The following is a 27,950-nucleotide window of genomic DNA, read 5'->3' on the forward strand; positions in this document are numbered from 1 at the left end:
CGTGGAGATATGGAAGACAGTACCAGCGGGAATCCTGACTTGATTTGCACTGAGTGGCCGGTTTGAAATGCACCGTCCGCACTGAGGAAGATTTAAGATGTGCGAAATGGCAGGCAGGTAGAGAGGCCAGTGAAAGGGAGAGAAACAAGAGAGTTATGGTAAATGACTAATAATTGACTTGGAAATGTAGTTTGCAATTTCACCAGCTGGAGCAGTTGCTATCATAAACTAAGTCCATAGGTTTCATTCAGTTCTAGGTTTCGGAAAACACAAATAGCTCCATGCTTTTCAGCTGGTACTGAAAGAGCAATTCGATAATTTCAAAAGCAACTTAAATCCATTTTTCTATCTTACTTTTGTGAGAAGCAAACTTTGTAACAAACCACAATTCTTTTCTGCTTTGTTTTTGTAAAGAAAAAACTCAATATAGTTTTGTATAAATAGAAAAAATGGCTCAACAAACATTGAAATGTGGGAAATATGAATATAATGAACATAAAAGAATATCTTTAAAGCATACGGTTAGGCTATCATTTAGTCCATCAAAAATTTACAATCTCAATGCATAGTGCCTAAAGTTTGGAAGAAAATAAATGAGGAAAATGTAATTTTGTTGTTGCTATTTCCAGTAACTTAAGAAAGAGAAAAATAAGTAGCTGAGTCCCCAGTCAGCACGTGAGGGTTCTGAACTTTAGTCTTTTGTTATTTGGGGGTGGGGTGGGGATGGGAGTAGGATGGGGAGGGGGTAAAGAATGAAAAAACTTTGAATAATAAAATCCAATAAATGACTTTTTTTCCAACTGAAATTTTTTAAGTTTTTTTTTTTCCCTGTTACATCTGACTCCAGTCAAGAGTAAGGAAAAGAGATGTGTGCCACAAGAAAATAAAGTTAAATATTTGATTTTCTGGGTGGAATGGCCTTATATTATGCTCTCCCAAGGTCTATGGATTTAGAGAAAATTTTTTTTTTATTTTTAGTTTTCTTAAGGACTTTTCTACATTTTAATGTAACTTTATAAGTTCCTTTGAAGACAATTCCAACAAATGGAAAGATAAGTCATCTTGGAAAATGTGAATAGTTCTAGAAATATACTTTTTAAAAAAAGATTTTTTATTTATTTCTCCCCACCCCCTTGCTGTTTGCACTTGCTGTGTCTGTTGTGTGCTGGTCTTTTTTTGAGGAGGATCCAGGACCTCCCATGTGGGAGGGAGGCACCCAATTGCTTGAACTACCTCCACTCCCCACTCTGTTGGATCTCTCATTATGTTTTCCTCCGTGTGTCTCTTGTTGTGTCATCTTGTTGCTTCAGCTTGCAGGGCTAGCCCGTCATGTCAGCTTGCTGTCTTGCTCATCTTCTTTAGGAGGCACTGGGAGCTGAACCCAGACCTCCCATGTGGTAGGCGGAAGCCAAATCGCCTGAGCCACATCCGCTTTCCAGAAATAGACTTTTAGTTTTCAGGCATTCAAATCTAATTTCCTCTTAATATTCCTACACTTGCAGCCCAAATTCTTTGTGTATTATACCAGACACTACTTATGAACTACAAACAGGGCAATTACTTTTTTGCTTTATGACACCACTTATATTCAAAACAAAACTTAAGGCTAATGATGGTATCAGAGAAGGCAAGAGAATTTCCTCTGTGCCTTCCTTTGGAGACACCACACAAACCAACTTGCCTTTCTCTTGATTAGGGTCATTTCCACACCAAAACAGTTTTCCACAGCAGTAATAAACTACTTTGAAAGATACTGTGATACAGGTTTCATGTTTGAAAGCCAAATTCCAACGAAAAAAATGTGGATGGGATATGGTTGATGTGGTGGTTTTAAGCTGTATGTACCCCAAAAAGTTACGTTCTTAAAGCTAATCCATTCCTCTGGCTGTAAACCTGTTGTAAGTAGCTTTTGATCAGGTTACTTCAGGTTAAGCCATGGCCTACGGTGGGTCTTACTCCTCTTACTGGAGTCCTTTATGAACAGGGTGACTAGAGAGAAAGAGGGAGAAAGCCATGGAAGCAAGAAGCTGGAAGCAACAAAACCTGGAAGAGTGACCAGTTTGCCATGTGACAGGAGTCCAGGATCACAGCAGTGGTCCACAGGAAGGAGGTATGGTCTTGATGATGTCTTGATGTGGACATTTCCATGGCCACAGAACCGTAAGCTTGTAGGCTAATAAATTCCCATTGCTAAAACCAACCTACTTTACGGTATCTGCTTTCAGCAGCCGAACGAAGTAAAACAGATTTTGGTATCAGAAGAGTGGGGTGCTGTTATTACAAATACCAAAAATGTTTAAAAGGCTTTTTGAATGGGTAATGAGTAGAGGCAGGAAGAACTATGAAGTGCTTGACAGAAAAGGCCTAGATTGCGTAGAAGATACATATGGACACTAAAGGTACTTATGAGGTCTTAGAAGTGATGAATGTGTCACTGCAAACTCAAAGAAAGGTCATCCTTGTTTTGGCAAAATTGAGCCCTGATGTCGGATGGAAGGCAGAATTTCAAAGTGACGAGCTTGGATATTTAGCTGAGATTTCCAAACTAAATGTGGAAAGTGTGGCCTGGTTTCTGCTTGCAGCTTATAATTAAATGAGAGGAAAGGGATAAGCTGAGAACTGAAATCTTGGGTACAAAGAAACCAGAAATTGATGGTTTAGAAAATTCTGAGTTTCCAGAAAGCAGTCCCCAGAGAATAGTGCTCCATATGAGGGTTTAACTGAACATGGAACCAGTCAGACATTTCAATGTAAATCAAGATTGGAAATTCAGTTATCCAGAAAGGATCTGTGGAAAACTCTTGTCTTATTGCTTGGACCCCAGTGTACTACATGTAAAGGTGACAAGTGTTTTATGAGACATATATGAATGGAACCACAGTCTGGACTAAAAGGGACTTAAAAGGGACAGACTGAAGGAAAAATCACTTCAAAGACAGAATCACAGAAGCTGAGGTCTGAAGACATCTTCTCAGGCCAAGAGAGCGACACATCCAGGTACGGGAAAGGGTGAGCGTGCCCTGGAGCTTGGAGGGTGGGCCTGCTGCCCGTCTTCAGGAGGTGTTACTGCCCCGTTTCCTCAGACGCCTGGGGGGTTGCAGTGGGCTTGGCCACCACCCCAGGGGTTGACGAGGGTGGAGTCTAGAGTCTGGCCACCACCCTGATGCTGGACAAGGGTGGAGCAGAGCCTGGCCATCACTCTGAGGTCCGAGGCTTGGAGAGGTTGGAGCCTTCACCCCAGGACTTGAGGATGGCTGCTGCACAAGCACTTGCAAAGGGTGGGGCTGCTGGTCCATTAAGTCCGGAGAAGAAAACATCATTCCACAGATGACTCTCAGACCTTGAAATCTAATGGCGTATGCCCTGCAGAGTTTCAGAACTGTTTGGGACCTGTGACCCGTTTCCCTTCCAATTTCTCCTAATGGGAATGGGAGCGTTTATCCTACGGCCATTCCTCCTTTCTATATTGGGAGCAGACAACTTGTTCTCTAGGTTTTGCAGATCCACAGCCAGAGGGTAACTGTGTCCCAGGACAGACCACACCTATAACCAAGTTTGATGAGACTCTTAATACTGTTAACAAAATGATTTAAGGCTTTTGTGACATTGTGATGGAATGAATGTATTTTGCATATGAAAAGAACAGGTAATTTCAGGGGCCAAATGGTGGAGTGTGGTGATATGTAACTGTATATACCCCAGAATATCATATTCTTAAAGCTAATCCAGGGAAGCAGATTTGGCCCAACGGATGGAGTGTCCGCCGGCCACGTGGGAGGTCCAGGGTTTGGACCCAGGGCCTCCTGGCCCGTGTGGTGGGCTGGCCCACGTGTAGTGCTGATGCACGCCGGGGGTGCCGTGCTGCATGGGGGTGTCCCCCGCATGGGGGAGCCCTGCGCACAAGGGGTGCGCCCTGTGGGAGGGCCACCCCGTGTGAAGAAAGTGCTAAGAAACGGCGCCGCACACACGAAGAGCTGGCACAGCGGGATGGCGCGGCAGGATGAGGCACGGATTCCCAGTGCCGCTGACAAGAATGTAAGCGGACACAGAAGAACACACAGAGAATGGACACAGAGAGTGGACAACTGGGGGGGGGAGAAATTTTTTAAAAAAGGCTAATCCATTCTTGTGTATGTAAACCTATTTTAAGTAGGAGCTTTTCATTAGGTTACTTCAAATAAAGCTCCGCCCAAGGTTGGTCTTAATCCTTACTGGAGTCCTTTATAAACAGGATGAATACAGGAAGGGAAAAAGCCACCAAAGCAAGGTGCTAGAAGCAGCAAAACCTGGAAGAGAACAAAGAGACCAAAGAGACCAGCAGATGCCACCACGTGCCTTGCCATGTGACAGAGGAGTCCAGGATCACTGGCAGCCTGTCTTCAGGAAGACGATATCATCTTGACGATGCCTTGCTTTGGACATTTTCATGGCTTCAGAACTGTAAGCCTGTAAACTAATAAATTTCCATTGCTAAAAGCCAACTTATTTTACAGTATCTGCTTTTGGCAGCCTAGCAAACTAAAACAGCCAGCCTTGGCATTTTTCCCTTCAAATTCTTCCCAATTTGTGATAGTCTAATCATGAAGTTTGTTGGCAGCATCCAAATAAACTAGACTTTGTTAAAGCCTTATATTTACTAAATGTTTTTCATCAGTGCACTTCTCCTTCCACTCCCACCTCACCCCCAATTTTTATTATATAAACTGTTTGGCTTCACCTACGTATTCAGAAAACGTCAAAGATAATTCTTATTATCCAGAGACAGAGAAAACTATGTTCAGTATTTAAATCTTAACCCATCTGATCAATGATTTCTAGAGAAAATCAATTGTAAATGGAATGTTTCAAATTGTTCTCGTGTAGGACATGAAATTATTCTTAAGCCCAAATGTTATGTCTCTCTAGACTGGCTATACAAAATGTCATGCTCTCAAAGCAAATGTCGTAAGGGAAAAATGGCAGAGGAAGTATTTTAGATCAAAAGAACTGAGAGACATAACAAAATGCAATGAAATGTGTTTGGCTGTAGATCCAGTAATGAAAACCTACACAAAACATTTTGGGAACAACTGGGGAAAGTTGAATATGGGTTGGATTATTCCTCTCATTAGATTTCATAATGGTATTGCGGTTAAAAAGGAGAATGTCTTTATTCTGAGGAGATGCAGGCTGAAATATTTAGAGGTAAAGTATTATGATTATCTACAACTTATTTTCAAATGGCTAAGAAAAAAGTTACATATTTAAATATACAGAAGAAGCAAATGTGGCACAAGGTTAACAACTAGGGAATCTAAGCGAAGAGTTTCACAGTATTTATTACTCTTTCAACTCTTCTGAAGATATAACATTTTTATAATAAAAAGCTAGGAATAAAAAATAGCAAAAGAATTGTTTTAATGAAGAAAATACCTTATATTTCTTTAGGTATTATACTGTGATACTTTGATATTACATAGTTACACTTTATAGAAGCATACCTTTTCAACATATTTTCTCAATCTGAAATTAACTACATTATACATATTATTTAACTTTCAGTACTAATGCATAAATCTCTTTTTCTTAACTATAAACCAAAATAGTTCAATACCTATTTTAAATTAGAGACAATTAAATGCCAGGTATAAGGATTATGAATCAATAATTCAATTAAATTAAAATGTTCAATAATTTCTTCTTTGTTTTTCTTCTTTGTCTAGAATAGTCTGTTTTAAGCTCAATGTAGCATCTTGAAATCCAGGATTTAAATCTAATACTTTCTTGAAATCTTCCAAAGCCTCATCAAAATATCCTGTATCAGAACCAAAATAAAAGGAAAGAGAAAATAATTGAGTATTTCTATATATTCACAGCAAAGTTTGGATATACATACTTTTGCATTTATATTTACTAAGCTTTCAACTACTGCTAGTAAAGGAGTTTTTTTCTCAGTAATGATACAGGGATGTGTATAACAAAAGTAATTTAGTGTGCCCTTATAGAACAATACACCTGAAATCAGCTATGGGTTAACTGAGATTTAAGACATTAGTAGTATAAGTCATCATAAAATGTGAAGAAAATTATCTCACCCATTTTACATAATTGTAGCAAAATTAAGAAATAGAAAGCTAGTTTTTTTCTTAACACTGTAAGTTAGAAATTGTACCTAAAATATTAAGTTAGAAATAGTCCCTTTAATTCAAGGATCTAAAATGCCTTCACTGTATAGTCTCAAGTGTCTTCAAAGACTCTAACTTACCACGTTCCCAGGTGGCAGCAGCATTACCCTCGTTTCGCAGTCGGGCCTGCACAGGCTCTAGGTAATGGGGTCACCCTCGCCCTGCGCTCAGCTGTGCGCTATAATGCCTACTGAAACCCTAAAATAGACTCAGGGAGCTTCCTTTGTTCCCAGCTTTAGGCCAAAATCTCACGTAACTTCAAGGCTTGATGATTAGCATATTATTATAGCATTTGAGAAAGCTCTGAAATAATATAGTCAATGAAAAAGCAAACAAGCAAAAAAGTCTTACCCAGCCTATACAGTATCAAGCCCCTGTTGTAATACGGAACTTCAAAATTGGGTTGGACTTCGATGGCAGATGTGTAGTCATCCATGGCTTCGTAAAAATCAACCCTGAAGTACTTGATTTGCCCCCTGTTGTTATAGGCAGTAGCCAAATCCTCAGGGCTGCATTTGCTTTAAACAAAAAGTTCACATTAAAAACACTGTATTACCAAACTCCTCTTGTTTCCACTTTCATTCTCCTTCAGGAATTAACAAACTTCATAGCCTATAATATGTAGCTACACTGAAACAGCAAGCTGAAGAAACAAAGCGCAGAGGTGGAACCAAATCTTGTTTAACCACGCGATATACTGCCGTGGGGTTATAGCACTACAGTGTCCATCTGTAATGTAAAGCTTGTGATTTTTACAGTGTGTTCATAGCCTTGATTGTGGCTGAGTATATAATATTAGAATGACTGTTCATTTTCTAGGCATGCACCAGCAGGGCAAAGAAGACAGATCAGATATGTGACGAGCAAGGAGGAAAAAGCAGCCAAAGTTCAAGTTTGCTATGGACATGCTACAAAGTGAGCCATCACTTTTATCTCAAAGTTTTAAGTGATGTTAGAACACGGAGATGCCTTCCTGCTAGGAGAGCAGGACCCTTTAGCCCTGGGGCCACTGCAGAGCTCCTGTGGGCAGAATCAGCTCTTCCTGAGAAGCTCCAGGCTGCCCGAGGAGCTCCAAGTGGCACTCTGCCAGGAGAGGGCGAAACCCAGGCAGCACTGGCCAGGCACCGGTTCAACAGGCCGCAGCCCCCAGGCTGCCCCTCACCTTTCTCTGCCCAGGACAAACCGTCTGCACAGAACATCCAAAGTTCCGCTCTGCACCAGAGCCGATTCTCTTGCTCCTTTTTTCACAGAGCCTCAAGTATAAATCAAGCCACAGGAGGTGCCCGATAAAAGCTCATCTGTCCTTCCTTTGTTACACTCCATACTGAAAGGACGGTCCTCAGAAAATATTTGTCATTGGTCAATGTTATTAAAGGTTACTTCAGCGACTTCCGAGGAAGATGACAAGAGTAGGGAGCTACAGGACACACTGCTCCTCCAAAACCAGCTGCTGGATAGTCAGAAACATCTGAAACTGCTGTTCTGGGACTCTGGAGGCCAGAGGAACACTGCACAGCATCCAGGGAAGAGCAGGATGAAGACAGGCACTGTGGTAAAAAGCTGTGAGCAAATCGTTCTGCGGCAGAGGCCGTGCCCAACCCCCACCTTTGAGGCAAACCGCCTGGGGTCTGCCCCTGGCTGGCTGCAGTGGTCAGAGAGGAACCTAGAGGCCCTCCTTCCCAGAACGGGAGGGGGGTCACGGTTAATTACTGATCATGGCTTTCGATCAGCAAACTCAGACTGCTGGCTCCCAGCTCGAAACCACAGTTTTAGCCTGCCTCAGACAGGGGCCTCCCTGGCCAGTTTCAACCCTGGTCCGGGCTGGAGGTTCAAAGTCACACTGCCTACTGACGGCTGTGGAAGAGTTTGCCAAAGAGCGCCACGTGCTGGGAAGGCCAGGAAAGTGCAGCTTTGGAGAGCCAACAAAAAGGGTTTTTGGCATCTTTCCTGACCCTCTCCCCAGGGTCCTGTGGAACTGGTACACCCCTTCGTGGGTACCTGGCCCTGTTTGGACTGGAAAATACTGACTTGGAAAACTCCTCTCCAAGGTGACCCTCCTCCCAGAATTTGCCTTTCAGGCCATAGCAGATAGAGACAAAGAAAGGAGAGTACAAGGAAAAAAAAACTGTAGAGGCAAAACAAACAGAACAGATCAAGATTCCAGGAGACAGAACAGAGGAAAACCTTTCTCCCGTGAGTGAGACAGCTGCAGAAAACAATCTTTAAAACTGTACTGCACACCCAAGGCCAGAACCAGATGTAGAAGAGTTGAATAAATCGGATCAGCTGAACACAGGCAATTCTAAAGGTCTAGAATAAGCTGAACCCAGTTCAAAGAAGACCATTAACACAAAGTCAATAACAAAACTCTAGACAAGAGAAATAAACTGTCATAGTAAACTCATCAAGATAATCAGATGCCAAGACATCAGCAAAAAACTACAAGCTATACTAAGAAACAGGAAAACCTGGCCCAGTCAAAGGACAAAGAAAATGTTGAAGGCGACACAGATTTTGGAAGATTTAATCAAAAATGTTCAAGCAATTCTCCTAAATTAATTCAAGGAAATAAAGGAAAATATAGCTAAAGCTATACAGGATATTAAGATGACACTGGGAGAGTAGATGTAGCTCAAGCAGTTGGGCGCCCACCTATCACATGGGAGGTCCTGGGTTCAGTTCCCAGTGCCTCCTAAAGAAGATGAGCAAGACAGGGAGCTGATGCAACAGGTTGGCACAGCAAGCTGATGCAAAGAGATGATGCAACTAGGAGACATAATAAGCAAGGAGCAGATGTGGATCAAGCGACTGAGCACCTCCCACACACATGGGTGGTCGCAGGTTCAGTTTCCAGTGCTTCCTAATAGACCTACTGTGTGATGTGTACTAATCAGATCAAATGCCAAAGATAAAGAGAAACTCCTGAAAGCAGCAAGAGAAAAAAAGATACACCACAACAAGGGAACAGCGATGAGATTAAGTGCCAATTTCTAATCAGAAACCATAGAGGTGAAAAGTCAGCAATATGCAAAATTTAATGTACTGAAAGAGAAAAACAACCAGTCAAGAATTCCTTATCTGGCAAAACTGTCCTTCAAAAATGAGGGAGGAAAACAAAAATGAAGGAGAATTACAATATTCACAGAAACTCAGATAGTTTGTCAATGAAAGACCTGCCCTACAAGAAATACTATGAGGAGTTCTGTAGGTTGAAAGGAAAAGACAGGAGAGACTGAGAGGTGAGTGTAGAAACGAAGATTATCAGTAAGGGTAACTAAAATAGTAAAAAGACAAAAAATAAAATGACATATAAAAAACAAAAGATGAAATGGTTGAAATAAGTACTGCCTTTACAGTAATTACATTGAATGTTAATAGAGTAAACTCCCCAATCAAAAGACAGAGATTAGCAAAACAGACAAAAAAGTATGATCCAACTATATGCTGTCTACAAGAGGCTCACTTTAGACTCAAGGACATAAATAGGTTGGAAAAGATATTCCATGCAAACAATAACCACACACAAAGAGAAAGCCAGGGGATCAACCAGAAGCTGAACATCAACGGAACCCAGAAGAGAGAAACCCAGAGAGGTCACCATGTGCGTTGCCAAGTGACAGAAAAGCCAAGGTCCAAGGATCACCAGCAGCCAGCCCCAGAACGCTAGTCTTCTGGGAGAACATATCACCTTGAGGACGCCTTGATTTTGGATTTCTCCTAACCTCAAAATTTAAGCCAATAAATTCCCATTGTTTAAGCCAACCTACTGCATGGCATTTGCTTTAGCAGCCAGGAAACTAATGTTATCATATGACCCAACAATCCCACTTCTTGGTATATACCCAAAAGAAATCAAAGTTGGAATCTAAACAGATATTTGTACGCCACTGTATACAGCAGCATTATTCACAATAACCAAAAGGTAGAAGCAAGTCCATCAATAAAAATGATTGCAAAAAGAAAATGTAAATACAAACAACAGAATATTATTCAGCTGTAAAAAAGGAATGAAATTCTGATGGATACTACAACATGCATGAACCCTGAAGAGATCATGTTGAATGAAATAAGCCAGACATGGACATCAAATATTGTGTAATATCACTTATATGAAATATCTAAAAGTAAACGTCATACTTCACAGAAACAGATGATGGTTTAAAAGTTATGGGGGGAGAGAAGGCAGAATGAGTTTTAGCTTAATGGATGAATGGTTTCCATTTGAGATGATAAAAAAGGAGGGGTAATGGATGTTGGTGATGAAAGCACAAGATTGTGAATATAATTAACACTGGATTGTACAGAACTGCACATTTGAGTGTGGCTAAAAGGGGAAATTTTGTGCTCTAAATTGGTTACCACATTAAAGTTTAATAAAAAATAAATAAAAGCTATTTCCACTAAAACTGTAATCCTTGGGAAGTACAAAAGACACTCTACTGCTCCACCAGGAAGATACTCAAAGTCCAGGGGTCTCCTTCAGCCCACCTTTCCTAACTCTGGAGAAGACTCACTGCAACTTTAGAAACTTTCTGCTCTGTGAGGTATGGAGACTTCTAGGTGCCGGTGGCAGCACTGTTAAGAATGAGAGTGCGCACTCCATCCATGTCTATTATAATACTGAGTGAATTGAATGCAGCCACAGGATTCAAGTACGGTTTTAATCTCTAAATCTCTAAGTTTCTAAGCTGCCTTATAAATTCTTACATTCAGATAATAATAGAATGTTAGATTTATAATTCTATCTCATTGTAACAAATTATAAAAGCCTTCTTTTCATGCTGCCATTCTGTTTCATATTTAAAAGACATGGGCTAACAGATGAAGCTGGAATTTGTCTTGCAATATTGAGATTTCTGTAATGATGGCACTTATTATAATGGAATTTCAATCAGTTACCTAATCCAAACGTTGGTTTTTCACATTTAGTAACTTTAGCAAAATAAAAAAACTATTTGGAAATTAGGTTTATGGCTAAGGCTTCACTTTTGAGTATTATAAGAAAATTCAGGGTGAAAGGCATTCAAAGATTATAAATAATGTCAAAATTGATTCAATAACCCAACATTTCAAAATAAATTTAAACTCTAAAAGATACATTTAAGGAAAAAAGTCAAAATTACAGAATTCAGTTTCACCCCATGAGTTCCCAGAACTTTTGAACTGTAAGGAAACTGAGGGATCAATTTACAGATAAGATACTGAGGCTGAGGAAAGGTGGTGGCTATGTGGCAGAACCAGCATTAGAATTCAGGCATTTTACTAAACCATGGAAGATTTTCTTTCCTTTGCTGATAAGGGACAGAATTAACATTTGCTACAGACACACCTGAGTTCTCAGGCTGGGCTATGCCATGAAGGAAGAGTAACAAGGCTGAAATTATTAATATACTTGTTGCTGATAAATACTTTTTAAAGCCTACTATATAAGTCTATTCTTAGTGCCCGAAAGAAGGATAGAAAACTAAGTTTTCTAGGTTTACTAATATTTATTGGGGGGAGAGGGGAAGACCTGTTCAGAAATTTCTATTGACCTCTTAACTATTATTCTCATGTATTACTGAAATAAGAAAGCAATTTTATTTTTCCTGTTTAATTCCACACAAACAAGATAAGAATCAAGTCCCTTATGTTTCTGTTTACATAAGCCTCATACAAAAGACAAGCTGAGGGAAGCGGCTGTGGCTCAATCATTTGGGCTCCCGTCTACCATATGGGAGGCCATGACCCCGCCCTCAGGTGCTGCAGAGTGCCGACTCAGCAAGGTGAAGCCACAAAAAAAAAGGGGGGGAGACAAGCAAAAACACAGAAGAGCACGAAGCAAATGGACACAGAGAGCAGACAACAAGCAAGCCGCAAGGAGGGAGAGGAAATAAATACAGTCAGAAGAACACACAGGGAATGGACAGAGAGCAGACAGCACACAAAAAGCCACGGAGGGGGGGCGTAAAAAATTTAAATTAAATTAAATTTTAAAAAGAGAAGCTGACATCCGGTCTGAAAAAAAAATCAAATCCTTGAGGAGAGAGGAGGGTGACAATGGAGGCAACTCACAACCGTCAAGAAGGCTATTCATCCAGACTCTCTCGAGTCTTTCTTTTCTCATCCTGGACCACTTCACACCCTTCAACAAGCACAACAAAGGGAAAACTTAAAATATGAACAAATGCTCCAACTTCACACATAAACTCAAGATGCTTCAGGCAAGCAGGTGTTAGCAGGTGAGACACACAGACATGGAGTTGGGGCTTTCTGGTAAAGTACACAACACAACCTATAAAACACGCTTGCCAGGAGGCTGGATTTGCATCTGATCAACCTCAAGATTTAACTACTAACTGACAACAATATAAGTGACAGAGAACCATATGAAATGACATCAGGGAATGCAATCAGCAAATCCCAAATTTAAGAAACTCTCAGGACACAGGACTTGGTTTCTTCAACAAACTGCAAGGAAAAAAAAAGAGTCTTATATATTAAGAAACTGACATGCATTCTGTCCGTTTAGTAGCCGTGACATGCATCCGGCTACTAAAAACACGCCAAAAAAATACGAAATAAAAATTTAAACTTTCCTGAGTGGTCAATCAGGAAAGTTCCGACACTGACTGGATATTTGGTATTAAGGAATGGCAGCGCTAACACTGGGGCTATTTCTTTCGAGGAGTCCGTACTATTTAGAAACGCACTCTGAAACACCGCGGACGCCGAGTCTGCGCAAACTGATAACGCCCGAACCGGCGGTGGACACCTGGAAGTTTACTATTCTCCAGACATTTATATATTTTTTAGAACAAACAAGGCTGGCTCGGAGGCGCCGGGCGCACACCGGACCCCGGGCCCCGGGCCCCGTCCCCGCGGGCTGCCTGACGCGGAACGCCCTGCCGGCGCCCCAGCCTCCGGGCCCGGGCGGGGACGGTCAAGGGCCCCGGGAAGGCGGCGGCGCCCCGCACCACCCACGCGCCACCCACGCGCCGGGCCCGCGCCCCTGGGCTCTCGGGGTGGCCCCGCTCCCGGGCTCGCCGCCCGCCTCGCCTCGGCCTCCCGCGGCCGCGCAGCCCAGCCCGGCGGCGCTGCTCGCGCGGGTTACCTGCCGGGCCCGGCGCCGAGGTACGCGGAGTACAGCGCCTCGGCCTCGGCGTAGGCTCCCTTGTGGAAGCGAGCGTGGGCGAGGGCCAGGGTGGCCCGGCTGTCGCGCTCCGGCGGCCGCTCCATGGCGGCGCGAGCCCGCGGCGGGGGGCGGGGGGCGGGGGGCGGGCGCCGGAGCGGCGGGAGGCGGCGCCCCGAGGGCACGTCCCCGCCTCGCGGTGGGGCTCGGGCGCGGCCGCGGCGCTCGGCACGGGGAGGTTTGGACTTCCCGAGTACCCGTCGCCCCGCGGGGCCGCTCAGAATGGGGTCCGTGTTAGTGTTCGCGCCCGCTTGAGTCCCCGAGAAGCGGCGACCGAAGGTCCCCAGCGCCCTTCCGAGGCCCTTGCGTGGCGCTCGCCCTTCGTGACAGCGGAGGGCCCGGGGTGTTCCCTGCCCTCCCCGGGACCCCGTCAGCCGCACGCCGGGGCCCCCCTTCCGAGGAGACCGCACTCCCCCTGGAGCTGCCTCGCAGGCAGTGCCCTTTGTTGTCCCGGGGCGCTGCGTCGAACCCAAACTCGGCTACTACTGAGCTCCAGAACCCTGGGGGTCAAAGTCCTCAGCCTTTTTGAACTTCTAGAATTGTTGTAAGGATCAGTGAAGGAGTTTATTGGGTCGACAGTCTATGAATGTCAGTTTTCCTTGGCTTTTTATGACAAATTCAGTGACTTACCAAGTACAATGTATTTAACTTAAAGATTCTGTCGAAGGCTTTTGTTAATACTGTGTGCCACCGCCTGCGGCTCGACCTCCCAAGATCTCAGTTCCTGCTTTACTTCCCAATGGACTTGCGTGCTTGAACAAAACATGAAGATGAAAGATATTTTAAGTACTATATTGGCATGAAAAAGCCACTACAGGGCATAAATTAGGTGCTTTTCTGGGGCTTTTATTAGCTTTTAATTTTCTTTTTCATGTATACATCCACCTAAAAATCCAGTACACAGTGCATTACTGTTAATTAAAAGCATATCACTAGAAGTTAAAACGTCTATAAGGAGGGGAACTGGAGGGGGCTTAAGCAATGAAGCACCTCCCTCCCTCAGGGAGGTCCCAGGTGCAGTTCCTCCTGTCGCCTGAAGAAACAAGACAACAGACCCAGCCAGTGCAAACAGCGAGGGGTGGGGAGAAATAATTAAATAAATCTTTTTTTGAAAAAGGATTACAAGGTGATGTAGATATGATCCCTGGCTTCCCACATACGAGGTCCGGGGTTCAATCTCTAGCTCCAGTACCTCAAAACCTGAAAAAATAGTTTTTAAAAAAAATGATTTGAGGAAGCCACAGTCTGGGGCTCAGTTCCAAAGACAGCAAGTTGTGACGGGCAGGCGCCGCAAGCTGACCCAAGACGATGATGCAGCAGAAGACATAAGAAGAAAAACAAATAAGAGACATAACTAAGCAGGGAGCAGAGGTTTCTGGTGCCTCCTAAAGAAAATGAGCAAGACAGCTAATGGGACAGGCAGATGCGGCAAGATGACGCAACAAGAAACACAACAAAGCTGGGAATGGAGGTGGCTCAAGTGATGAGGTGCCTCTTTCCCACATCAGAGGTCCCAGGTTCAAGCGCACAGCAAGTTCAAACAATGAGAGGGCAGGTGAAATAAATAATTCTTAAAAATAAAAAACATTTTAAGACTACAGAAAATTAACTGGTATTTTCTGGTGTAAGAAATTGGATGGCCAGAAACAGACCCCAAATAGGCTTCATTTTTTAAAAGGTCTTTGACGTGGGGAAAGACATAACTGAGAAAAGAGTAATGTTGGGAGAATTAACCATTTGGGGAAAAATAAGCTCCTAGGAGACACAATACCCTATTCCAGGAGAAATAAAAGTTAAATATAAGGAAAAAAAGAAAACAGCAATAATCTCAAAGTAAGGCAGACCTACTGAGGCAGGTTAGTACAGGGAAGCAAGGAGAAGACTAGCCAGAGCATGACCAACAAACAACATGGCGGGGAGATCCTGCAGAGACTTTGATTTTGATCTCCCAGTTGGGAGTCTTTCTTGGCAGAGCAGAGGCCCTGGATATTCCAAACAGCCCTCACCATTGGCCTCCACCCTTGCTGGGGTAACCAGTAACAGCTGGGGCCCCTTCACTTAGCATGAGCAAGGGGAGGAATAATTAATAGTTTAAAAGGTGACCACACAAGTCGAATCTCACTCTCTGTCTGCCCAGAGGAGCCCACACCAAATCTCAATCCATATTTCCATCCTTCTCTCCCCTTTCTCAACAAGCTCTGTTCTCCATTTCCCAATAAATTCTTTTTACTGGCCTAACTTAACTGGCTTGTTCTTAAATTCTTTTATGTGACATAGCCAAGAACGTAGAAGAATCCAAAGCTTCCCAGCTTTACTACATAAGCATAAAAAAAGTGGAGAAAAAAAAGTTTAAAGCATCTGATGGAATTGACCATAAAATAAAGGCAGAAAGAGAAATTTGCTACATGCAAAACAGTGGCCATACTTAAACATACACAGAACTTTCTGCTCAGCATTTACTGAGCACCACCTATGCACCAGACACAATTTTAAAAACTGGGAGTAGAGCAATGAAAAAATCCAAGTTTTCTCATTGCCCGCACTGAACTTACAGCCAGTAGAAGGACAAAGACGACAAAATATCAGGTGGAGATTGGTGCCATGGAGAAAAAGCAGAGTAAAGGGGTGGGGAGGAGAAAGTTTTTATTTCCTATAAGATGCAGGGGGAAGGACTTGCAGAAAAAATGGCATCTGAGTAAAAACCTAGATCCAAGTAAGGGACAAGCCATGCTCATATCTAGAAGAAGAGTATTTGGGCAAGGAAACAGCAAGTGTACGTCGGAGTCTCAGACCCGAAGGGTATCGGGAATGAAAGAGAAAGAGAGATTGGGATCAGGGGATCTGCGAGCATTGAAGCATCAAGCTCATCAGACAAATTTATTAATATCAGGGGCTTCTTTATATACCCCCAAGCAATCGTGAGAACCAGCAACTATCCTAGCTATTCCCATAACTTCATTAATGAAAACACAGTGCACAGTGGATAAGATAGTAACTAAAGTCCAAGATGTTCTATTATGTTATTGAAACAAGTATACTCATAAATCTTGTTGCCCAGGTTACTTGAGATACCAAGTCTGGGTTCTGCTGGAGTGTTATGTTTCCCAGAGAGATTAGCCACCTGCACATATATCTCTAGGGACAGCATTACCCAGTGGTCAGAAAGTAACTTGCTACCATGGAAACAGCATGCCTTTGTTTCCCACAAGTGTAAAAACCATGAGGTAGAAGAGGATTGCTTTGTTCCAAGAATAACGAGTGATCATGGTTAGCACCGAGTGATGTTTGGGGAAAATAGCAGGAAATGAGAGGTAATGGAGGCTGTGGAATGGGGGAGGAGGATGAGGGGGCAGGGAGGCAGAGGAGGATTGGGTAGGAGTAAAGTTCTTAATGTTTTATGTGCCATGGCCCCCTCTGTCTGATGAAACCTAGGCATCTTATCAATGTTTTTAAGTGCACTAAAAATGTAGGATTACAAAGGAAACCAACTATATTAAAACACAGAGAGATTAAACGGATTTATGAAGTAGTAATCTATGCACTTTTTATTAACATATAAAATGTCAAGATCAAGTGGCAGGTGGTGGACTTGACCCAGTGGTTAGGGCATCCGTCTACCACATGGGAGGTCCGCGGTTCAAACCCCGGGCCTCCTTGACCCGTGTGGAGCTGGCCATGCGCAGTGCTGATGAGCAAGGAGTGCCGTGCCACGCAGGGGTGTCCCCGCATAGGGGAGCCCCACGCGCAAGGAGTGCGCCCCGTAAGGAGAGCCGCCCAGCGCGAAAGAAAGTGCAGCCTGCCCAGGAATGGTGCCCCACACGGAGAGCTGACACAACAAGATGACGCAACGAAAAAGAAACACAGATTCCCGTGCCGCTGATGACAACAGAAGCGGACAAAGAAGACACAGCAAATAGACACAGAGAACAGACAACTGGGGGGGGGGAACAACTGGGGTGGGGCGGGGAAGGGGAGAGAAATCAATCAATAAATAAATCTTAAAAAAAAAAGATCAAATGGCAAATGTAATAACTGCTATAATTTTAAGATATTTGTAACAAGGTGTTGAAGTCACTATTACTGTGTTTACAAATTAAGTTCACAGATATTCTTAAGTATATTTATATATTATATTTGTATTGTGAATTGTGGCTTTTACTATTCATTATAAAGTGTTCTAGGTCATGTTTAATGCTTTTGGTCTGGATTCTATTTTATCTAATATCAAGATCTCTGCTTTCTTATTCTTTCCATTTGTCTGGCATATATTCACTCATCTCTATATTTTGACCTTTCTGAATCACTATTTTTTGTGGGTCTCATATACAAAATAGAATTTGGTTTTGCCTTATAAATCAATTTAATCTATGCTCCCCATAGGCACATTAAGCTCTTCATATTGATATGATCAATATGTGTAGTCTAAAAGCTTATCATAAGATTTTTAAAATATTTATTGAGTATGTTATATTTCATGTATTTTCTTTATGTGGTTTTTTTTCCTTGTTCCTTTTTTATATTTCTTTTGGTAAATGTGGATAAATTCAAATGATCATAAATTGTATAAAAGAGTTATAAATATTTTTACTGTGGAGTTTTTTAAAAACATAAGGAGGCAAAGTATTCTGAGGTAATTTTAACAGGAGGCTTATAGTATTCATTAAACCTAGACTTTGCTAAATTAAATATGAATATGGCAATTTTTATGTAGTAGCTATTAACAGACACAGAGGCACAAGTAGATAAAAGGTAGGGGAGGGATCAATGTTTTAAAAATAACCTAAAATAAGACAAAGTGAGGAAAAGAAAAAACTGGTGGACAAATACACAACAGTTAAGATGGTAGATTTAAACCCAGCTCTGTCAATAACTGCAATAAATATCAAGGGACTAAATAATCCAGTTAAAAGACAATTTTTAAACTAGACTAAACATAGCCGCCTTTGTATGTTTACAACAGAAACATCTAAAAGAAAAGGAGGCAAGAAATTAAAAAGAAAATGGATGGAAAAAGACATACGATACAAATGCTAACAAAAACAAATATGGTGTAGCTATATAATCAGACAGTACAAAGGAAAAATGCATTATCTGAAGTAAAGATGGTCATTTCATAACAGCAGAATTTTCAATTCCTCAGGAAGACATCATAATTTTAAGTTTCTAAATATCTCATAACCTACTCTCAAAGACATTTACAGCCCAAAACTAAAAGTACTACAAAAAGAAACGAACATCCCCAATCATGGTGAGATTTTAATATGTAACTGTCAATTGATAAAAGAAGCAGACAAAAATATAAGTAATGCTCTAGAATGTTTCTATCTCTTGACTTAAATTACATATAAACCACTTTTCACAAGTACACAATATGCAATCTATCCAAGTACATGCATAACACTTAAAAAATTGACCCTATACTGAACAATAAAGAAAGTTTCAACAATTTTTAAAGGGCAAAAATAATATAGACCATGTTCTCCCACTAGGATAGAATTATGCTAGAAGTCAATAACAAAAGGTAAATAAATAGAAATTGCCCATGTGTTTGGGAATTAAGAAACTCACTTCAAATTATGTCAAAGAAGAAACCAAAATTCAAACTAGGAAGTATTTTGAACTAAACAGTAATGAGAATCTATTAAAACTGGTGGGCTGTAGCTCAAGCATTCTTAGTACTGAATGGATAGCTTTAAAAGAATCTTAGAGGAGCAGTGGGAGAAAGAGGCAAGAACGACCCCCAGATGGACCAAATCCTGCACACCACCGCATCCGCGCCTCCAGCACCTACATCCCACCACCATCGCCACCATGTCCACGAGAATGGCTGAAGGGGATGCTAAAGGAGGTAAAGTCAAGCTAAATGAGGAACTACAGAGATTTGCAAGGTTACCTTCTAACCCTGCATCTCCAAGCCAGAACCCAAGTCTAAAAATGTCCCTGCAAAGAAGGAAGAAAAGGTGCCTGTATTATCCAAATGGGTGCTGATGCAAAATACCAGGAATTGGTTGGGTTTTTATAAAGGGTACTTATTTGTGGTAGGACCTTACAGATACCAGGCCATAAGCATAAGTTACTTTCCTCAGCAAAGCCTATTTTCACATGTTGGAGGGAACAAGATGGCTGCCGACATCTGCAAGGGTTCAGACTTCCTGGGTTCCTCTCTTCCAGGGTCTTACTTCTCTCTGGGTTCAGGGTTCCTCTCTTCCCAGGGTCTTGCTTCTTCCTGGGCTCAGAGTTCCTCTCTTTCTGGGGCTGGCTTCTCTTTCCTCTGAGAGTTTACTTCCTGGGACTCCAGCTTAAGGCTTCAGCATCAAACTCCAACATCAAAAACCCTACACTTTGTCCTTTGCCATCCATGCCTTTTCTCTGTGAGTTCCCACCCACCAAGGGTGGCCCAATCAAAGCCCTAATCATAACTTAATCATGCCCAGGTACAGACCAGATTACAAACATAACCCAATATCTATTTTTGGAATTCATAACCATATCAAAGTGCTACAGTACCCAATGGGAAAAAGGAAGAAGCTGATGCTGGCAAGGATGGGAATAACTCTGCAGAGAACAGAGATGCCAAAACAGACCAGGCAGGGAAAACTGAAGGTGCTGGAGATGGCCAGTCAAGTGTGTGGATTTATGATAACTGCACTTGTGGTGACTGCATAGTTTGAAATGCTTTTTTTTTTATCAAGTTTTTTAAAAATGCAGAATTTTATTTTACTTTTTTTAAGCTATATTGTTATCACACAGGACACTTCATTGTTTTTCGGGGCAGGGGCAAATGTCAATAATAGAATGTCTGTGCATCTGGATCAACATGGGAAAAACACCTGTCCCTTCTAGTTTAAACAGACTTCCTCTTTATTCTCAGGAGAAGGGATTCTTTAATACTGACACAAATTAGCCATGTTGGCACAAATGCCTTGTGGTGTGGAAAAACTAAAATTCATTTTTATGCCTTCATGTGCTCTTCTACCCCTCTGCCTTCAGCATAGACTTGACTCCCTTAAACCTAGAAACCTACTAGGGCCTGACCCAAAATAATCAGTTACCAGGATGTCAGACAATCTGGACCTTCCAGTGATGCCATGGAGATGGCATCCCCCAAAATGGCAGCAATTCCTTTTTTTGGGTCTTCAAAATTTTCATTTCATTTCCTCAAAGTCAGGGTTGGCTGGTGAAAAGTTATTAAACAACATGCTAATGTGAAACATCAACCCTCACTCTAAACTTTTTCCCCCCTTTTCAGAGTATCAGATGAAGACCTCATTGGGTTTTATAGTGGCTTTCTGGTTTTGATAGTCCATTGAAGAAGGGAGTTTGAAGTTGTTATATTCTATTAATGGTTGTTTGCCCACATCCTGCCTGAAATACCATCATTTTTATGAAAAGTATCTTTAGTAAAGCTGGATACAGTTTGGCTTGGAAAAAAAAGAATATATTAGAAAACAAGAATGACTATAAAATTACTGAGCAAAGCATATATCTCAAAAGTTGAGAAAAGAACAGTACCTGGAAGTAAGTCTAACAAATTATGGCCAAAGCAAAAAACCTCTCCAGAGGAAAGTATAAAACTTTGAGAGTCCTTAAAGATCTAAATAAACAGAAAGAAATTTGATGTTCATGGCTCAGACAACTCAATATTAAGATAGGATTCACGCAAATTGATTTATAGGTCATTACAATCCAAATAGAAATCTCAAGTTTTTAAAAAATCTTTACAAACTGATTGCAAAGGACCAACAGTACACAAGCCATTTTTAAATGAGAAATATAAAGTAGAAGGACTTGCCCTACCACATAGCAAGATGTGTGTGATGGTTAGGCTAATGTGTCAACTTAGTCAATTGTGCCCAGTTGTTTGGTCAAGCAAGCACTGGGCTGTCACACAAGGGCATTCATGGACTTTAGTCACCATTGACTTTACTGCAGTGGTAAATCATAGATAGCTGGTTATAATTACATCAGTCAAGGAGATTGCCATCAGCAGTGAGTGACGCTTTATCTAACCAGCTGAATGTTTTACAAGGGGAAATGATTCCAGCATTGAGTGAGATTTTCCCAGCTTGTCTTTGGACAGCCAACTTCTCCCAGGACTCCTCAAGAACCTTCATTGTACTTTCACTGCAGCCCCTGGTTGCAGCCTGCCTGAGGAACCTGGACTTGTGCTTCCCCACGGTCACGTGAGAGACTTATAAAATCGTATACTATTGACAGATATCTCTTGTTGATTCTGCTTCCCTAGAGAACCCTAATACAAAATGTTATAAAACTATAGTAACTGAGACATTATACTATTGGCACAGGGAAAGATAAACAGACAAATGGAACAAAAAGAGACCAGAAACTCATTCATATATATTGACCTGATTTTTTAATATAAATAAAATTCCAGGTCAGTGGGAAATTGACTTCAACTGGATAGTTAAATGGAAAACAATTAGTTTCTTATCTAACACAATTGACAAAAATCAGTTCCAAGTGAATTAGAAATTAAAGTATTAAAGGCAAAACAATAAAGCTTTTAGAAGGTAATATACTACCTTCATGACCTTAAATAACCACTCTTATCTTTACCAACTTTTTGTCCTATTCAATCAATTACAGGGAGAATATGAAAATCTCCAAGTATGATATGGATTTTGTCTACTTCTCCTCCTAAGTTGCACCAGTTTTTGTTTCATGTATTTTTATTAGGTGTATTCACACTTAAAATGTCTTCCTGTCAAATTTTTAAAAATCATTATGAAATGTTTCTCCATCTCTAGTAATTGTCTTCAAGTCTACTTTAGTATTAATAGAGGCACACAAGCCTTCTTGAGCCTACCGTTTCCATGGTATATGTATTTATCTTTTCCTATCTGTGGTGATTTGAAGCTGTATGTACCCCCAGAAACACATGTTATTAAATCTAATCCATTCCTATGGATATAAACCCACTGTAGGTAGGACCTTTTGATGAGGCTACTTCAGTTAAGGTATGACCCACCTCATTCAGGATGGGTCTTAATTCTCTTACTGTAGTCCTTTATAAGAATGAAATTCAGACAGAGGAAGAAGTCATGCAATCAAGAAGCTGAAAGCATGATCTGGAAGAAAAGGGAGAGACCAGCAGATGCAGCCATGTGCCTTGCCAAGTGTCAGAGGAGCCCAGGATCACCAACAGTGGTCTGAAGCAAGGAAGCATCACCTTGACTGGACATTTTCCTGCACTCTAACTGTATGCTAATAAATTCCCATTGTTTAAAACCAACCCATTTCATGGTATCTGCTTTGAGCAGCCTAGGAAACTAAAATACTATTCTTTTACTTTCAACTTAAATTTGTTTTTAAAGGGCCTCTCTTGTAAGCAGGGTCTTATTTATCCAGTCTGAAAATCTCTTTTAACTAAGAGTATTTAGTCCATTTATATTTAATTACTGATATGGCTGAGTTTGTCTGCCATCTCGCTGTTTGTTTTCTGTTTGTCTCATCTGTTTTGTTTTTCTTTTCCTGTCATCTTTTAAGTTAGCCAAATGGTGATTATTCTACGCCTCCTATTAGCTACATTTACTTTTGTGTTGTTTCTTTAATCTGTTTTATTGAGGTATAATTTATATCAACATACTTTTTTTTAACTTTAGAGAGATCTTTTAGGAACTAATATTTCATTATAAAAACACAGAGTAATTTCTTCAGGTTCACTTCAGGTTTATTTTCTGCTGCTAAATTCAACTAAATTAGAAATTAATGCCTTATTTTAAAAATCAAAGTCACCAATGTTAAGTGTACAACTCAATGGGTTTTGGAAAATATATAGACAACATTTCTATCATACCTAGAAGTTCCTTTGTACATATCCTTTGAAGTCAATCCCCCACTCCTCTCCCTGACCTCAGGTAACCACTGATCTACTTTCTACCACTATAATTTTACCTTTTCTCTCTAGAATTTCAGATAAATAACTGTTGGGGACAATGTTCAGTTTTAATTTGAGTTCTTGTAAGTGTGAACCCATTTGTAAATAGTACCTTTGAAGCTGCTATTATTAGTTAAGGTATGGCCAAACTGAATAAGGGTGGGTCTTAATCCATATGGCTAAAGGCCTTATAAAGAGAGGAAATTTGGCAGCAGTCAGCCCAGAGAAATCAGAAGCCAGAATGAGTAGAAGCCGGAAGTCAGAAGAAGCCAAAGAGGAGAGAATATCATGTGATGAGCAAAGAAGAGATAAAAGGGGGGCAAGGGGTTGCCTTTGGTTGGGGCTTTGCGGGTTTGAGGGTGGCTGGGGAGGGATGGATGGGTAACGTTGCCCAAAAGTGGGGGGAGGGAGGGGTAGCATACGAACACAGGAGAGGGTCAGGAGTTGGTGGAGAGTAAAATGCCGAGAAAATCATATCAAAATATAATAAAGAGGGTTACCTGTTTAGAATGCTCGGAGGGGAGGGTCTGATGCAGGACGGGCTCCTGGGGAATGTCTAAATGCTCATTCTGCCAGAGTGGGTGACACCATGGGGTAGAATCCCAAGTAGTGAGAGTGGGGGTGGACCCACATCCTGGGGAGGACTAATGCCATCAAATAGAGGGAACTGTATCCCGCGAGAGAAAGGGTGGCTCCCAGGGCATTGGGGCAGTTGAGCAAGTTAGGCCCTGAACACTATTCCATCTATCTCTGGAAGTGGCTCCTCAGGAAACGGAGGTTGGCTGTCCTGTGGGCACCAAGGTGGAAGGGAAAATGGACGTTAAATGTGTGGAACCAAAGTAAATGGGGGGTAAGAGAGGAGTTTCGTGAGAGTACACAAGGATGGATATAAAACATGTAATATTACACCATAACATATAGGAGATGACAGACTGATAATGTAAACCATAATGTAAAACATAGGATAACTAAAAATGTAAAGAACTATGTATCCTAAAGTATGCACCATAATGTAAGCACAGATGTTACCTTGTTAGAAAGCTAATGTCTCAGACTCTGTACATCACTTTAAGTAAATATGATATGAATAGGGCGTAAGAGTATCACTGTGGAAGGGAAAAGGTTTTCTGGTGGATGTGTGGGAGTGCTGTATATTATATATATGCATTGCTGTGGTCTAGGACTCCTGTGAAGAAAAGCTGAATAATTAGGGGGAAAAAAAAAAGAAAAAAAAAGATAGGATGTGGAATTTTTTCAAGTCAACATTCTTTATCTAAGTTCTTTATCTAACTTTATCCAAGTTCTTTATCTATCCTTTAAACCCATCGCTATATGCCATTCCCTAGTAAGGGACCATGACATTATATTGGGCTTCAAATTTCGGGGAGTTCTGGATCACAGAGTGTTTCAACAATGGCAATGGAGGGATACTGGTATGGGATACCAATGACAGGTGATATATGGCTGACAGGGAGCTGTACAGAACATATGTCCAGGGTGCATGGTAATGTTTGGATATACTCATAGTGGCAACAATTAAAAACCACAGCAGGGGGGGTACTGGGTTCCTGGCCAGTGGTGCTCTGTCGTGGTCCCTAGGGGAGCAGCGACAGTCTCCCAGGTACAGCGGCGGGGACCGGGAGGGAGTGAGCGTTCAACAGTGAGCCCCTGATGCTAATGACTATGCTTGTGAGCTGATAAACCTAAAATAAGAACAAGGCCTAGAGCAACATTGTGCCTGGGAATTTCCTCCTGTCAGCCTTCATGTTACTCAAATGTGGCCAGTCTCGAAGCCAAACTCAGCATGTAAATGCAATGCCTTCCCCCCAGCGTGGGACATGACACCCGGGGATGAGCCTCCCTGGCAACGAGGGACCACTATCAACTACCAACTGATGATGCAACTGGAAAAGGACCTTATACAGAAGGTTCATTGCAGATCAGCAGAATATCCATGTCTACATAAAATAACATGACTTTAAAATGCTGTTTGACCTAAAGTAAGGGGGAAATGGAAAGGAGAAATGAGTTTATATGGCTACGAGTTTCTAAAAAAGAGTATGGAGGCTGGCAGAAGGATTGCCCTCATGCACAACTGAGCAGAGTCAGAGAGACAGATAAAGCAGATACAACCCCCAGATATTGGTTCCTTTGAGGGCTAAAGAGACCCATGGGAGTTATGGTCATGGCCGATGGGGTTAACTACCAGGGCAGATGGCCCCTCTTTGGAAATGGTGTTTATGTGTGATGAATCTGGACTCAGATGGGATCTCCCTTCATAAGACTTTCATGCTAATGTGCTGGAGGTGCAGTTAATGTTGGGGTTTAAGATATATTTAGGGGATTTGAATCTCTGGACTGACAATGTGATAGCCAGGTCCTGAGCCTCAACAGACTCCAGCACCTACAATCTGATTTATTGGACTTACCACACTCAGCTAAGATGGAGTTGAAGAAGGACAACCACCACACTATGGAGCCTAGAGTGATTACAACTGAAAATGGGAGGATTGCATCCAGCATCCATGTGGAATCTGAGCCTCCTCTTGACATAGAGGTGCAATGGACACAACCAATCCAATGTCCACATAGAAGAGGTGGCATTGGATTGGGAAAAGTGGACATGGTGGACGATGGGTATGGGGAAAGGCAGGAAGAGATGAGAGGTGGAGGCGTCTTTGGGACATGGAGCTGCCCTGGATGGTGCTTCAGAGGTAATCACCGGACATTGTAAATCCTCACAGGGCCCACTGGATGGAATGGAGGAGAGTATGGGCCATGATGTGGACCATTGTCTATGAGGTGCAGAGGTGCCCAAAGATGTACTTACCAAATCCAATGGATGTGTCATGATGATGGGAACGAGTGTTGTTGGGGGGGGGAGAGGGGGGTGGGGGGGTGGGGTTGAATGGGACCTCACATATATATTTTTAATGTAATATTATTACAAAGTCAATAAAAAAAAAAAAATCATGTGATGAGGATAGCTATCACCAGAATGCTAGATTCCCAGAGAAAGCGTGGCAAAAAAAAATGTATTTTTAAAATTTTCTACCATGAGATGCTATTATACTTTTATACTCAGAAAACAATAAATGTTAATTTCTTAAAGAAAAAAATGAGTTGAGAAAATCATAAAAATAGACAGCAGGGGGCAATGCAATATTACTATTTTCATATTGGAGACTCAGCAATACCTTTGAGGTTATAATACCATCAAATTCAGTACTCTTGATTTTGTCTTAAAATTTTGTTAATATAGTTTTTACCCTCATTTACTCAGTAAATGAGTACTCTGCATGACCTCTAAGGTGTAATTCTTTGCAACCACTAGTCATTTGACATTTGCCTAGCACCTCTGTAACTTTGTTTAGTAGCAAAAGTGGACACGTCCAGTGTACCATTCTCCCCTCATCTTCTGGAGAGTGCAATACCCTCCCATCCAACCCAAACCAAAATATTTAAATCCAGACAAAACAAATACCATGTTATCCATAAATTACAAAGGAAATCAAGGAAAAATACAAGTTTTTACTTCAGTATTTATTATTTTCATACTTTTTTCACTTAATGCCATACAAAACCTAAGATATCAACTCTTGGAATCCAGAAAGATAATGGCTAAATATATTTTATTACCACAACAACTTATAATGAAATTGGCATTTGTGATTGATAGCTGGTCAACAATGGCGCATTGCTTGGTAGGCACATTACTTATTTGTATAGCTTTATCAGTGGGTTCCATCATTTCAGTACTTTGATTTACCAGACTACTTTGAAACATGAGATAATTCAGGGCTAGTTTTATGATAAACAACAACTCAGCATTACGCAAAGGGAGTCAGTAAAAGTTTAATGCAAGAAGAGAACATTTTAACTGTTACATTATACTGTCTTCAATATCCTGCCTAATTCTGTCTATCCAATTTCTCTCATGTATTTGTTTTACCTAGGTAATTCTGCTGTGCTTTGCCCCTTTCAAAAGGGGAGAGTTTGTTGGTGTTTCCTTCAGGTCGAATAAAATCTTCTGTATCAACTCATACTTTGTTTGGTTCTCCATCTAGTACCATTTTCAAGCAAGACAAAGGTTGCCAAAACATCTCTAAAACTTTCACAATTATATACAAATAGAGATAAGCTTTTTTAGTAGTAGAAAAGGATGTATCTGCTGTTTTTAGGGATTTGGGTTTCTGAGTCAAAACTAAACAAAGAGTAGGGACAGCAACTCAAGATCTAACTGAAATTATAGGAGGCAGATTTGGCCCAACAGATAGGGCGTCCGCCTACCACATGGGACGTCCAAGTTTCAAACCCAGGGCCTCCTGACCCGTGTGATGAGCTGGCCCACACGCAGTGCTGCCGCAAGCAAGGAGTGCTGTGCCAGGCAGGGGTGTCCCCCACGTAGAGGAGCCCCATGGGCAAGGAGTGTGTCCCATAAGGAGAGCTGCCTAGAGTGAAAAAAGTGCAGTCTGCCCAGGAGGGGGGCCGCACACACGGAGGGCTGGCACGGCAAGATAACACAACAAAGAGATACACAGATTGCAGGTGCCGCTGACAAGAATACAGGGGAAACAAAACACACAGTGAATGGACACAGAGAGCAGACAACTGGGGGGGAGGGTAGGGAAGGGGAGAGAAATAAATAAAAAATAAATCTTTAAAAAAAAGATCTACCTGAAATTATTAATTGGAGGAAAAATTCTCAGGCTCAGGC

The 27,950-nt window shown here is 41.5% G+C and overlaps 1 protein-coding gene across 1 annotated transcript; it reads right to left on the bottom strand.

Annotated features, from left to right (window-relative positions):
* Nucleotides 1-5,125: 5,125 nt before the first annotated feature.
* Nucleotides 5,126-13,418, bottom strand: TTC32 (tetratricopeptide repeat domain 32). The gene is made up of 3 exons (XM_058287652.2): nucleotides 13,258-13,418; nucleotides 6,516-6,682; nucleotides 5,126-5,794 (listed from the first exon to the last, which is right to left on the bottom strand). The coding sequence occupies exons 1-3, from the start codon at nucleotides 13,380-13,382 to the stop codon at nucleotides 5,667-5,669; spliced, it is 420 nt and encodes a 139-aa protein (XP_058143635.1). The 5' UTR covers nucleotides 13,383-13,418; the 3' UTR covers nucleotides 5,126-5,666.
* Nucleotides 13,419-27,950: the final 14,532 nt, after the last annotated feature.

The sequence above is a fragment of the Dasypus novemcinctus genome, chromosome 25, assembly GCF_030445035.2.
Source record: "Dasypus novemcinctus isolate mDasNov1 chromosome 25, mDasNov1.1.hap2, whole genome shotgun sequence".
Classification (NCBI taxonomy): domain Eukaryota; kingdom Metazoa; phylum Chordata; class Mammalia; order Cingulata; family Dasypodidae; genus Dasypus; species Dasypus novemcinctus.

Bases quoted from the DNA above. Each gene is read 5' to 3' on its own strand.
- TTC32 (XM_058287652.2), bottom strand. From the start codon at position 13,382: ATGGAGCGGCCGCCGGAGCGCGACAGCCGGGCCACCCTGGCCCTCGCC. The intron at 6,683-13,257 runs GTAACCCGCGCG...TTTTGTTTAAAG, and splicing joins CTCGGCGCCGGGCCCGGCAG to CAAATGCAGCCCTGAGGATT. The intron at 5,795-6,515 runs GTAAGACTTTTT...GTTCTGATACAG, and splicing joins CTTGATACTGTATAGGCTGG to GATATTTTGATGAGGCTTTG.